The sequence below is a fragment of the Sminthopsis crassicaudata genome, chromosome 2, assembly GCF_048593235.1.
Source record: "Sminthopsis crassicaudata isolate SCR6 chromosome 2, ASM4859323v1, whole genome shotgun sequence".
NCBI lineage: Eukaryota > Metazoa > Chordata > Mammalia > Dasyuromorphia > Dasyuridae > Sminthopsis > Sminthopsis crassicaudata.
Genome location: NC_133618.1, coordinates 484,244,183 through 484,259,129, shown reverse-complemented (window position 1 = coordinate 484,259,129; position 14,947 = coordinate 484,244,183). Strand labels below are relative to the sequence as shown.

At 42.5% G+C, this 14,947-nt stretch overlaps 1 protein-coding gene across 7 annotated transcripts in view; it reads left to right on the top strand.

Moving 5' to 3' along the window:
• The window catches only part of ZNF423 (zinc finger protein 423), a 403,307-nt gene extending 392,861 nt beyond the window's left edge, over positions 1-10,446 (top strand). For all 7 annotated transcript variants that reach the window (XM_074293331.1, XM_074293332.1, XM_074293334.1 and 4 more), the window contains one exon: positions 9,680-10,446. In XM_074293331.1, the coding sequence (XP_074149432.1) occupies positions 9,680-9,709 (30 nt within the window). In that variant the 3' untranslated portion in view covers positions 9,710-10,446. The remainder of the gene's footprint in view (positions 1-9,679) is intronic.
• The last annotated feature ends 4,501 nt before the right edge of the window (positions 10,447-14,947 follow it).

Genomic DNA, 14,947 nt, shown 5'->3' with positions numbered 1-14,947 from the left:
CAGAAAGGGGAGCAAAGCTACTCATAGAATAAGGAGGGAGAAGAAGGAAGAAAAGAGGGGGGGAAAGGGAAGGAGAGAGAAAATGAAGAGAAAGAGAGAAGCAAAGATAATGGTTGGGATATCCCATTTATCTTCTTTTTGTATGATTTTCTTGGTTTCTTCTTATAGCATCTCCCCTTTTGGTCATCCCTAATCACAGCTTAGGGCTAACCTGGTACTAATTGATGTTTCATGCTTCCCCCTTGGCTCCCATAGGAAATAATAATCTTCTATTGGCTTGAGCTGGGGCCCAGCCCATATAGTTACCCAAAGTAATCTCTTTTTTAAAGTCAAGCTGATTTAAAAAAGAAAACCAAACTGATCTTTATGATGGAGGTAGAATTCACAAACTCAATGGAACTAGATGGCCCATGTAGATAGAAATAAAGAGGGAGGGGCAAAGGACAGAAGTAGAACTTTGCCTTTCCTTGAAATAAAACTGTGACTATGATGATTACTCTTTTATACATAGGTTGCTTTTAGAAGAATGGAGTAAGTGTCTGATTGAGAATTAGATCCTGTCTCATACACTGAGATCTGTGATACTTGGCAAGTCATTTAACCTTTTTGCCTCAATTTCCTCATGTAAAATGAAAATAATAATAGTAGCACAAGCTTGTTGTGAGGCTCAGATTAGATAATAATATATGTAAAATGTTTTGCAAATTTTAAAGTATTATCTATTTTCATACAGTCCTTTATAGTTTATAATATGCCTTCCTCACAAGTTTGTGAGTTGAGTAATATATGTATTATTATCTCTACAGGTGAGGAAATAAAGACAAAGTTATACCATATTGTGAAAAGAGTATTTTCTTTATTGGGACCCTAGTTTTTGCATATTAAAATGCAAAGTTTAGACTAGGTGATCCTTAAGATAATTTACAGCTTGATATCCTATATTCCTATGATTTGGTCATAGAGCTAGGTAAGTGTTGGAGTCAAGATCTGAATCTGAGTCTTTTGACTTCATTTCTGTCTTATCAAGGAAGAAAGAATGTCTGGCAGGTTTTTTTTTAAGACCACAGTCATCAAAATAATATGTATTTAGCTGCTACTGTATATCTTACACTTTGCTAGGTGTTAGCATGTTAGCATTTCTGAACGATACAAAGTAAATAAGGTTTCCTGCCTAGGAGGAGTTTATGTTTAGCTGGAAGAAGAGGTGTACTACCTTTGTGGGGCAAGCACAGTGATTTAGGACTAGTGAGTGTTTGGATGTGATGTCATCACATATATATATATATATATATATATATATATATATATATATATATATATATATATATATATGTATGTATGTGTGTGTGTGTATACATACATATATATATACACACACACACACACACATATATATATATATATATATATATATATATATATATATATATATATATATATATATATATATATATATATATATATATATATATATATATGCAATATTGCAAGATGTACTGATATACTTCGAGCCTTGATACTTTGTTCTGGTGACAATTCAGCTCCTCTTATACCTTTTAGCCCAGGAAGCACCTTTAGGGGAGCAGTCTTTTCAGGTTGAGGCAAGGTGGTTCAATAAAAAGAACAATAAATTTGGAGTGAGAGAACTACCTGTCATAGCTACATAAAATTTCTACAACTCATTTAATTTTTCTAGGCTTCAGTTTTCTCATCTAGTAAAATGAGATGGTAGGTTTAGATCACTTATAAGTTCCCTTCCAGAACCACACAGGGTAGAACTCTGGGCCTGGAGTCAGGAAGATCTGAGTCCAAATTTGACCTCAAACACTTAATAGCTGTGTGACCTTGGGCAAGTCACTAAACCCTGTTTGCCTCTGTCTCCTTATCTGTAAAATGATCTGGAGAAGGAAATAACAAACTACTCTGGTATCTTTGTTAAGAAAACTCCAAATGGGGGACATAAAAACACAGATATGACTGAAACTATCGAACGACAGGAAGTTCCATTTCAGCTCTAAATTTATGATCTCATAATTCTTAATCTCTTTCTCCCCCTTCCCATTCCTATCTTCCCTGTAGGGACCACTTTGTGACCATCCATTTTGAAATGTTCCTCCCTGATATTGTATCAGGAAGAAGGAAATAGTGAATGTGCTTGGAATATTGGTTGGGATATGAAAACAGCAAAGGTGGAGAGTAACGTCAGGAGATTCTAGAGAAGAAGCCAAAATGTGAGGGAGGAAATTCTCAAGCGTGTTTTTAACAAGTTGGTGGGATAGTCTTTGGAGAGAGAAAAAAAATATATAGTGATTAATGGACATTGTCATCATTGTCACCTCATCAGAGAGACATTCGAGCAACCTCCCTCCCTCCCCAAGCATTTGCAACTTCCCCCTGTGCTTATGTGGTTCTTGGAACCACCTTGTAAAATCTCTGTTATCTACAAGGAGGGGCTGGGAAGAAGTCAGTCAGCCGGGCATGCCTCCATCCTCTTCCTTGTGCTCAGCCCTGTGGAGGAGATTTGAGTAGTAGGATACCCAGCTTTGGCTTCAAGGCACTTCCTTTTGTACCTGGGAATAGGAAAAGAGGCTAATTACCTAAGAAACAGTAAAAGAATCATATAGACTAGAAGTGAAATAGACTCAGAAAAGGGGAGCTGGTGCTTCTGTGGAAGGGGACTCTCGGATCATGAATTTAGGATTGGAAGGAATGTTAGATATTATCTAGTCCAATGCTCTTCTGTTACAGTACCTTAGAGAATTATTAATTTTTATTATTGCTGTTAATATAACCCCAGTCTTCTTTAATATACTCTCACTAAACTAATATTTATTAAGCATCATGGGAGAGGATCTTTGATTTCAGGGAGTTTATACTTTATTCTTGTTCAGTCATTCACTCCTGTTTGACTCTACATGACCCTATGGACAATATTTTGGCAAAGATATTGAAATGCTTTCCTTTTCCCATATACCCCCATTTTACAGTTGAGGAACTGAGGCAAACAGGGTTTAGGTGAATTGCCCAGGGTTACATAAGTGTTTCAGGTCACATTTGAACTCAGATCTTCCTGATGCTAAGCCTGGTGCTCAGTCCACTGTACCACCTAGTTTTAAGTATAAGAATAAGGAAAACATATCTAAACAAAATAAAACCTCTAGAAGAATTCAGAGGTAGTAGGTAATTAAGATATGTGTGGAGATCTCCTTGAGTGGATAGGTTAATCAGGGAGGACTTCTTGAAAGAGCTGACCATTAAATTGGGCCACCTCATCCCACCACCTCTCTGGCTTTAAGCGTCTAGGTTGTTCTAGGGGAAGAGAATCCATCTACTAGCTTGTGAGCTCCTTCCTGGTAGGAGCCATCCTGTATTTATCTTTTTATCCCCTCAGTTTTCAGTACAGAGTAGAGGACTTAGAAAGTATTTTGAGCAAATGAACAACAGAGTGGCTCCTCTTATCTTGGCTGCAGAGGGGGGGAAAAGAGCAATTTCTTGGGCTCTTCTCTCAATCCCAGATGGGGTCTTGCCTCCCTAGGATGCTCATGGCTTCTGTTGGCATCCAGAGTGGTCTGCCAGCCTCCCTTGCCTCCCCTTCACCCATCTCTAACATATGGTCCTGGGGTGCATGAGCATGCTTTCCTAGGCAGTCTGTCTCCAGAACAGGCTTGTACCAAATACCTCGATTCGTAGCAGATGCGCAATTACACTATAGAGCGGATGGATTATGGCCTGAAACCATCTTCCTGCCCCCCCTTCCCCTCCCCACCTTTGCCGTTTTATTTTATTCACCTGCTCCTCTGTCGTACACCTGTGACTTGCTGGCAGGCAGGGAGAGCCCTAGCATGAGTGCCAGCCTCGGAGCGGGCCTTCATCCATTGCCACCTCCCTTTTCCCCTCCGGGGCCTTTATGAGGCCGGGAAGTGTTCGGTTTCGGTGTTGGTAGCATCTTTAAAAACCGATTTTCCTCCTTCTCTGAAAGCCTAAATATAGCATGGGCGTAAACAGAGAAGTAGACTTTAAGCCAAAATGCCCTTGTGAGAACCATGCCGGGTGGAAGGAGCCCTTTAAGAAGGTTTGATTAAGTTCCTCTCTATCCCTCCTACTGCAGCTCAAAACCATGGGGGGAAGGAGCTGCAGCTTCTTTTAGGGTTATTGAACTGTGTGAATTTTCAGCCGATCAGCATGGAGTTACTTAGCACAGGTGTTTGGGTAATTGGGAGGCCCGGACGACAAGGGACACTTTGTGTCCCTCCACCCCCACTCCCACCCTGATGCCAGCTCTGAGCTGCCTGGCAGGTCTTTTCTTGCCTTGTTAAGTTTGAGCAAAGATGGTTCTGCACTTATTTGGAGGACTCTCAGGGTCTCTCCCACTAATTTTGACATGAAAGTCACACTGACTGTTTCATTGTGTTTTTAAAATATTCCTTCTGTGGGTACATCTTGTTCCTCCAGTTAGCCTTGGAGCCCCATGAGAACAAAGACTGTCTTTCCCTTCTCTTTGTTTCTCACTTAGTGCCCTTGGCCCCAGGATCTCATCTAGGAGCAAATGTAAATAGAATTTAGGGTTCCTTTCTGCTCTTTCCCTGTCTTTCTGAATCTTGTACACTGACCTCGGGCAAGAGCTTCCAGTTTACAAGAGGCCTCTGTTCACCTTTGTTCTCTTTTCTTCAGATGTGTAGTCCAAGCTGCTTGTTTAAGAGGCTTGTCTTAGGTCATGTATGTCATAAGTATCTGATGCGGAATTTGGATCCAGGGCCTCTGTGTCCAAAACCATGGAGGCTTCCAGGCTATGAATTTATAGGAAGAGAACTAAGCATGAAATTCCAGTTTAGCCATTTTTCTTTCTCAAGGCCTCAATTTCTCCATCTGTAAAATGAACGTGTTGGATTTGATGATTAATCTAACTCTGAAAGGGCCTCAAGAGACCATCCATCTATTGTCCAAACTCAGATCAGGTAGGATGGTCTAGTGGTATTGGCACTTTTCCAGGAAGCTATTCCTACATCATTGATCTCCATCCCTCCCATTCCCCTGTCTGCTTGAATCTGTCTCTCCCTCCCTGTCTCTCTGTCTTTTTCTCTCTCTCCCTCCCCCTTTCTCTCTTCTTCTATCTCCCTCATTCCCCCTTCTCTTTCCTTTTCTCCCTCCTTCCTCTCCTTCCCCCCCCCCCCTCCCTCCCTCCCTCCCTCATTCCCTCCCTCTTCTCTACATCTCATTCTGTTTCTGAATTTCTCTGTGTCTGAGAGGAATTCAGAAGATTTAGGTTCAATCCTGTTACATCCTGGATATACAACCCCTGGGCCAGTTACTCAGCTAACCTCTCAGTGCCCTGAACAATAAATTGTAAAATGTGTTGGGATTTGCATTGGTAGAGGAAATTTTTATTTTGGGAGTTCTCTATAATCAGGGAAACCAGAGCTTTTTTTTTTTTTTTTTTTTTTAAAGCACTAATATAAAAGGAAACAGATCATTTCCTTTTTAGTAATTTCATGAAATCGGGATATCGAAAAGGACCTAAGAAATGCTGCTTTAAGCTTACTACTGTCTTCTGTGAAATAGCAATTATTAAAAAGATACAAACCATATCTGTTTGTAGTGAGAAATTTAATTGCATGATGAAATTTGTCAGCTATCTTTGGATTCTGAGGATGAGAGTTTAAATCTTGGCTTTGTCAGTTACTTCTTCCCCACTTTGCATTTCATCTTTTTGTTCTGTAAAATTTGAGGGGTTAAATTCAGCAACCTCTGTCCTGTTCCAAGTCTCTGAGTGAGTGTGTGTGTGTGTGTGTGTGTGTGTATACATGTACATATGCTTCTAACCCATACACACAAGTGTGTGCGTGCATATCCACACACATGCATGCATACATAGAGATAGATAATTGGATGGATGGATGGATGGAGAGCCCTGCCTTCACTCAGTCTCAACTCCAGTGCCTGCTTGGGGAGTGGAGGTGATACAGGGTTTGCAGAGGCCCAACTGGTGTGGCGTACTCTCTGGCAGCTCTTACCAAACTGGAAAGCATCCATCCCACTGCAGGCTGGGTGACAGACTCTTTCAAAGTGTGAAGAGGTTCATGACGAGGTTGGGGACCGTGTGGGGGAATTGTTTCAACCACAGTAACTCTCCGAGACTGTCCGTATGGTCATGGGGCCTTGTGCTAAGCACTTCTGCAATCCTGGTTCCCTGAAGCGCTGTGGCTGAAAAGCCCATGCTTTCAGGAAAGACATTATCTGGGACTGGCCATAACTAGCTCTATGGGTGGGTTTTATTGTGTCTCTTGTGAGGAAGGATGACTTTTCTAAGCTCTTCTGCCAGAAAAATATGTCCCGGACTGCTCACTCTTGCCCTAGCCTGGGGAGTTCACTCACTGCAGGTAAGGCACTTATTGGGTGTCTCCTCTGTGCCCAGCCCTTCCTTAGGTCCCCTGAGAATACGAGAGCAGACAATGGCGTGGTGCGTTCTCTTAGGGAGCATGCGGTGCCGCTGGAGTTCAGAGGAAGAGAGCAGATCTCCCTGCCTCTGTGGGCGGAGTGGTGAATAAAGGCTTGAGCCAGACCTTGAAGGACGGGTAGCCTTCAGATAGACAAAGAAGGCAAAGGGAACGGCTCAGGCGAAGGTATGGAGGCAGGACTGAGCTGCAGTGTAGGTGTTGATTGGGCTGGAAAGGGGAAGAGAGGGGCAATGGTGAGGTCACTTTGGTGCTCCTGTTTGCCCAGAAGGGCGCCGCTGCATCCGCCATCTCCGTCAGCGTGGGCTGGGCGTGCTTGTGGGCGGGGGAGGCTTCCCTCGGAGAGCTTCATTATCAGATTTAGAGCCACATATCATTCCTTTATTGACCTGCCTCTTGCAATCAATGCCAGAGCCACACAGGTTTGAAATCATGTTCCCTAACAGTGGAGTATGCTGATGGCGCATTATCTCCTGAAGGACACCACCTAAATGAGGGTGGTCTTTCCTGGCATGGAGAGTGGCCCTCATTCCCACTGTGGTGGGTGGGGGCGCCTTTGCCTTTATTGTTATTATTATTTTTATTTTTATTACTGGTATTTAGCACAACCTAAAAATAGAATCCTAATGACGTGAGATTGGAGTTGTCATTATCTCACCAAGCCAGAAACAGGCTGGAGAACAAGGAGACCAAGGGGAGATGGGGATTTTTTTACCTTTCTTTCCCCAGTGCCCCTTCCCCCATCCTCCCCAAACAAGACAACTCACCCTCAGTGCATTTCCTGTCTAAGGAGGTCAAGCATTTTAACTATATTGCAGCAGTTTGTCACCGTGACTAGCAATCTATTTACCAATAATAATTCTATTCAGTAACTTTTTTCCTTTTCTCACCGTTCTCCTTCTCCCCTTCCCAGACACCCTTTGTTTGGAAATGCTGGTCACAGGTCCAAGCTGACTTGTTGGATAATTCTTCTCACCCACAAAAGAGGGAATGGAAGTTTTTTCCATTGTGTAAAAGGGAATTGAGTTCTAGGTCCTTCTGTAATCTTCTGGTTCATTCAGAAGTTGTTTGGGCTCTAGACTGAAAAGGCACGTTTATATCTTTCCCCTAAGTAATTATCCAGTTTAGCCCATCCAGCATGAACAATGATTATTTTGCATGTTAGTTTTTGGAAGTTGCATATAGTCAAAGGGAAGAACGAAGGATTTAGAACTATAAAAGACACTGAAGATGATCAGATCCAGCCTTCTTATTTTTTAAATGGAGAAACCCAGATCTTGAGTTGGAGCTGGGACTTAAGACTACCCATTCTAGTATTTCCTAGAGTCCCGAACCATTCATGAGAACCCTGGCTTTGCCACCAATCAGTCAAGGGCATCTTCTCTTCCCTGACCCTTCATTTCATAGAGTGCTAAGTCCTTTAGATGCCTTCCTGCTCATACATTTTATTAAATTCTACCATGAGTGGTCAGTTTTTACAGAGACAAATGGATACAAGCACTAAGTTCTTTTTATAGTCTTGCTAACTGGTTGAAAGCTGCAGGTGCTTATTACCAGTGCCATCTTGGGTAAGTCCCTTAAGCTCCCTGGATTTCAGTTTTCTCGTTTGTAAATAGGCTCCCATGTTCCTATGATCAAACTGTCGATAGAGTTTTCCTGTGCCGGAGAACTTAAGATTTAGGAACTCAACACCACTTCTGACACCTGGTGGTCAGTCGGTGGCGCTGCATGGTCTGGAAACTGCCTGGGCTTTAAATGGGGTCAGGGCTACCTGGAGCGTCCTGGCCCATGAATGGAGACTCATGCGTTAACTATTTCCACGAGACAGTTATCATGAGACAGATGCCATTGTGCTAACCCAGCGCAGTCCTCCGGACCTGGAGGGCTTTGCTTCTTTCTCCTGTCTCGTTCTGTGGGGTATGTCACCTTTACCGGGATGTTTTCAGAAGGAATTATGATGGGGACTAATGGGAAGAGGACGAGACTCACAGTCAGAAGGCCCGAGTTCGAATCCTGAGTCTTCTGCTCACCAGCCACGGGATCTTAGGGAAGTCGCTGTCCTTCCTGAGGCCTCAGTTTCCCCACTGGTAAAATGGAAGGGCTTAGCAGATGATTGCTTACATGTTTACATTCATATGCATTTCATATTCATGTTTACACATATGCATTTTTATTTGTAAATGTATATATATGAGAGTGTGTATTATGTATATATAATATATACTATATATATTTATAAATTTTTTTTACCAAGAACTCGGTGACTCCAAGCGGGTGATTGTGTTGCGAATGAGGGAGCAGGGAGCCGACCTCCCTTTCATTTTGTGGACTTGGGGAGTGGAGCCCTCTCTGAGGCCGCTGGCCAGCCTAGGGCCCAGGCTCTGGGTTTTGGCCCCAGGACAGGCTCTGGTTACGGTCTGCGAGAAGATGTGCCTCTGCCCCGATGGTGCTCCCTCCGAGCCCTGGGGGAGGTGGGAACGCTCTCGCAGGAAGAAGAAACTGTTTGGTTGCGGGCTCCTAAATTACATCATGATTTATTTCCCTCTGGCACAAAGCAGCACGGCGGATCGTAATGCTCGCGGTTCCGGGCTGGCAGGTGCTGCTCAGAGCCCCGCTCGGACGGGAGAGAGCCCCAGCCCAAGGCCGCTCCCGAGCCTCTCCTTCGGGGGGACACGTCAGTGGTTTCTGTGCTGTGGGTACAGCTCGGCTGCCACCACTGAAGTGTTTCTTGGACTGAGAAGTGCGGGGCGCAATCTGGTGCCTCTCCCTGCCAGCCCTCGGAGCCGCAACCGGGAGAATAAAGAGGGAACTGTGGCGGGGAGGTCTCAAGGTGATGAGAGATTTATTTTCCTCTTAATTGTTACAGCAAAGATAATTCCCAAGGAGGAGAAAGGGGGGCCTCTCAATGGCGCTTCCCTCCCCTGACGTTGCCCCTTCTCTCAGAGTGTTCACGTGGCGATGGTCGTACTTGACTGGTCTCAGAAAGGAGAGAGAGCGTGAGGGAAGGCGCCCAGGTCTGTGCCAGCATTACAGATCTCCGAGTACAAAGCGAAGGCGCCGGATTGGCAGCCCTTACTTACGAGGCCTTTTCCTTTATTACATTTTGTTTGGTAATAATTGAGAAGCTTTTATGCGGCGCTCCGCGTAAATGGCACTGAGTAGGAGGGTATGGACATGCTTTCTATTATTCTGCCCCTCATGCGTGTCTCCTTTTCTCGTGTTTCCAGAACCACACGTTGAGCCAGCACGCGCAGTGAGCTTCTGGCACTACAGGACTCCTCTCTGCAGAAGACTTGACGGAGACACAGTGGGGAGGGCCATTTGAGCATTACATCCAATCAAAGTGTCATTTGCAACCCAGATGTAAAACTCTAATGATTTGGCCATGAGGCGCTGCTATTATAAGCAGCTGGAAATGAATATTAATGGAAGAGATTAAAAGTATTCCATGCTCAGTATTTTTTATTGTCCCGCTTTAGCTAGTATACTTTGAGAGCTTCCGCGGCAGACTACGTTTCTAGCGTTAGAGAGATCGCTTTTTGGTGCTGTTGTCCTTCGTTGCTTCCTGTATTATATTAAATAGTTTCCCCTCCTAAAAAAGAAAAAAAAAAAAAAAGAAAAAGAAAAAAAAAAGGTTAGGTGTGATTTTTTTTGTTGTTGTTGTTTTTTTTAAATTTCTTTTTTTCTGTTTTCTTTTTTTCTTTTTTTTCTTTTTTTTTTTTTCTTTTTTTGGTTGCTTTGTTAAACTCCTTTTAAATTGCAATCCTAGGTAATTGTGCATTGTGATGTGATTGCTTGGCTATCGTCTGAATATTCCTTTTTAATTTTTTAATTAAAGACTAATGCTTTGATTGGATTTGCCAGTTCACCGGACAGTGATTAAAACTATGTAATGAATATAATCGGTTTCAGTGCAACTGGATGGTCTGCTTTTTAAATGTGACTTAATCTGATTGCAATAACTAGTACAGTTCAATAAAGGGAATACATTCAATTAGCGTCTGGGTGTTTGAATCTGGGCTTTGAGCTGCACATCTTGTTTTCTGCACGTGTGTGTGTGTGTGTGTGTGTGTGTGTGTGTGTGTGTGAGAGAGAGAGAGAGAGAGAGAGAGAGAGAGAGAGAGAGAGAATATATGCAAATATGTGTGTGAGAGAGAATATTGCGAGAGTGTGTGTGTGTGTGAGAGAATATTGAGGGGGTGTTTGTGTGTGTGTGTGTGTGTGTGTGTGTGTAGAATAAAATGACAACAGCGATGGTTTTCCAAGGGAAGGGATGGAGTGGGTGGGTGGAGAATATTAATATCCATAAAACCTCACAGAAAACTGAACAGGGTAACAAAAAACACCTCTCTCTACCCTGTGAGCCAGCTCTCTGTCCCCCTGGTGGTGAACGACCATGTGTGCCCTATTCAGGCCAGGCTCAGATGGCTGTCACAGGCTCCAGGCCAATACTTAAGCCCTGTTGCCAAAGAACAATCAATCAGTCCACAAGCATTTATTATTGTAGGATTTACAGCCGAAAGGGACCCGAAGCACCATCTAGGGTAGGTCAGCCGCCTTATGCTATGTGTGAGGAAACTGAGACCCAGAGAGAAGAAGAATTCACGCCTGAGGGCACACAGCTACTAAGTGTCCACTCCCCAGCATGGAGATCTTTTTTAATCCAAACTGGGTACAGCGCGCAAAGGAACCTCCATACGAGGCTGTGGTCCTGAAGGGAGGTAACTGCCCAGGGAGGGCCTTCGTGGCCTGAAAGGATTGCTCTGTCTCCAAGGAGTGAGGCCTTATTCCTTACATGCCTACGCATGGAATGAGTTCCTTCACTATCATTTTTCCTTCATTAGGAGGCATTGTTGGCCATGTGCTGATGGGGCCGCCATTGAAACAGGAAGATTTGGGATTGGGGTTACATCTTCCCCATTCTGGCTGCGTGATCTGGGGCGAGTCTTAACTATTTGATGATCTTAGCCATTCTCTTAAGTTACACATGAGTTGCACTTGCTTCATCGGTGAAGATAGGAGTTCCCGACAGTGGGGCAATCGCAGGTCCATCTTATACTCCTGTGCACTCTCTTGTGTCTTTTCCTGCCTCCCATGCTAGCATTGTTATTCTGTTTCCTGGATCCCAAACTGGATTATCAGAAATCTCTTCCTCCCCTTAGCCCCCCCATCCCACCCTGAAACACTGAGTTTCATAAAAGAATTGGGCACATGGACACAATTATTAATTGTCCTATCTAATAAAAGTGATATTAAATTATTATTAACTATATTAGGTATTGTCATGTAATAAAAGTGGTAACATTAATTTTTTTTACTATCTATACTTCCATTTTTTTTTTGTGCAGGGAGGAATATTTAATATCCCTTTTCACTGAAGGGCAGAGTTAAATAATAGCAGTGCAAAGGTATTTCACATATAACAATCACTAATTTCATTGTATATACATTCGGTGATCTTTAAACATTTTTTAATAACTCAGTTACATCTATGCTTTTGGTGACGTATAGAAACATAGAATGTGGCCAGATCTGATCATTCCCTTCCCCTTATTTTCTTCAGATTCCTCAGCCTGGCATAAAAGGCTCTCTACTATCTTGTTCCAACCTACCGCTCCCCTCTTATTTTGAATTATTCCCCGTGACACATTTTATGCTCCAATCAAACTGGACTACCAGCTGTTCTCTGACTACATGTATTTATGCAGGGAATTTCCCCCTTTCCTCTCCCCACAACACCAATGTAGCCTCCTCTTCATTTGTTGAAATCTTCTTCATTTAATGCTCAGTTCGGATAACCATCTCCGTGAAACCCTTGCTGATATCTCAGTTATATGTAATATCTCCACCTTAGGACCTGGTTTGCCCCTCTTCCTCTCTCTACCTCTTACCACATATGGACCGTGTGCAAATTGCATTTCCCTGTACTCCCTTAGAGAATAAACTCCTTATGGCCAAAGACAGATTTTTTTGTTTTTGTTTTTGTGTTTTGTTTTTCATTAAAAAATTTTTTTTTTGTATTTTCCCTGGATATCTAGCACGGGCTGTTCAAGTGATAGGTACTTCATGAATGTTCTTTAGCTGAAGCATATTATTATAGAATCCAATCTTTTCACCCTCTGGAGACTAAAGAGAGTTTTCATGGCTCATCGGACCTGGAATACTAAGCTTTTTTTCCTGAGAAGATGCGAGACCTGTTATGAGCATTTGGCTGTAGGTTTGTTTGGCTTCAGTCTGTATCTGGACTTGGTTAAGTAAAGATTTTTTTCACCCCTCTCTTTGGTTCATGAGATCAGCACCCTCGAGTTCTGGAGTCCAAGGGTCTCGATCTTCTGGACTACAAGGTTCACTTCAGTGACAATCTATGAATCTCACAAGTCACACAACTTCCCTAGGTGGCAGTTTACTCATCTATAAACAAGAACATTGGCCCAGGTGATCTCTAAAATTCCTTCCAGCCCAAAAGGGATGATTCTACCATTTGGAAATTGTCTTAGGAAATGATTATCTTATTATGGAGTAGACCAAAGATCAGTAGCCTCTCAGGGCCTGGCTAGTTATTGAGGAGTGGGATATGTTGGAGGTACCTACCTTCAAGCAGTAGCCAGGTTCACTCTGTCCCTAGGGTCACTACTTTGGGAATCTATGACTTTCTAACCATTTATTTGTTTGAAAAATTGATTGGGGGGGGTTAGAAGGAAGGAGAAATTCATGAAGCCTAAGGAAGCAATTGTATGATTATTCCATTTTTATGGGTTTATAGACCATAGGTTCATAGTGCATTGTCTGGCAAGGGGAGAGTTTGGCTTGTAAGGTGAGTAGAACAAGGACTAGATCAATGCAGCCCATGTGCAATAGGGCCCAGTGACTCAGCATATGCCTGGAGGGCCTAAGGAAATCTGACTTCAGACAGGTAAGAGCCTTAATCAAAAAGAAAAATCTATAATAATGAAATCTTTGCAGACCATTCTGACCCATAGGAGTCTCTCCTACCTCTGAACTCAAGAGCATTTATTTAACACGCCCATTGTAGGACTTAATCACATACTGTCTTGTGACAGTTCTTCAATGGTTATCTTGTATTACTGATATTTAACTTCTCCTGGAGGTTGGTCTGGCCAGCTCACCTACAGAGCAAATTCCTCATCTCACCTGTCTTTGTAGCCCCCACTCTACACGGGGCTTTGCACACAGCAAGTGATCAATAAAGATATATTGAATGATTGGTTGATAATAACAATATAAAATTTTTATATTATGACCTCTATGTAAGTACATTTATTTGCAAATATGCTTTATAACTACAGCCCTTTTTTATTCTGAAACAATTACTGGTCACATACAAATATTATTATCTTTCTTTGTAGGCGCGTTGTGGGGTCCCTCCCAGCTCCCAGGGCTCTCACCTTAGTCCTTCTCTTCCCCTAACTCAGCCCAGGCAGACTTTTTGGTACAGGCTCAGGGAGATGGAGGAGGGCTTCTTCCCAGCGGCAGGTTTGAAGGCCACGTATGTGCCTCTCTTCAGGCTGCTTCCCAGAAAGGGGGAGCTCTGTTCTCCTCCTCTGTTCTCACTCAGTGCTACATGCAGCTCAGAACAGACAGAATATAACAATAATGGCTAACATTCACGTAGTACTTAGTGTGTGCCTGCTACTGTGCTGAGTACTTCACCCTTATCTCCTTTGATCCTCACGCCTTGGGAGGAAGGTATTATTGTAATAGAGACAGAATTTGAACTCCGTTCTTCTGACTGCACACACATTGTTCTTTCCACTATGCTTCCCTGCCTCTAACAGTGACAACAATGTGGAGAACAGAATTTAGTATCAAAGTGACCTCAGTGAGTCACATTTTATATTCTCTCAACAGCAGCCAATAGATTTTCAAGGTATTAAAGTTATAAAATAAAAGTAACACTCTAGTAAATAATTAGTGAGATAATACTAATGCTGTTCCTAGTAACAAATAGTAAAAATAATACTAAAATATTCTTACTAATAGATAATAAATAAGTCAAGTAATATTAACATTCTTCCTAATAGATAGTGAAATAATACTAGTACTCTCCCTAATAAATAATAAATGACACAATACTAATACTGTCATTAACAAATAATAGTGAAATAATATTATTTCCTATAATATTTCCTAATATTCTCCTATCCGTCATGTACCCATATTTCCTTTCTCCCAATTTCAGAATGTAAGGAACATTTTAAGCTAATTATCAACTTACGTCATTCATGATGGCTATTTATAAACCATGCACCCTGGCTGCTATCTTCCTCATCTCCCTCCCACCAGAGAGTTGAACTTTTTCTTCAGAATCCTGAGCCAAACAGGAATGAAATCTACCCCTTTCAGCCTCCTGCAACGGATGGGATTGGTGTGGTCCAGATCATTAAGGACAAGATGGAAGCCCTGAACTTCACAGGATCATAAAGACTTAGAAATTGCCTGAGAGGAACTTGTCTAAGACAAATCCCTCATTTTAC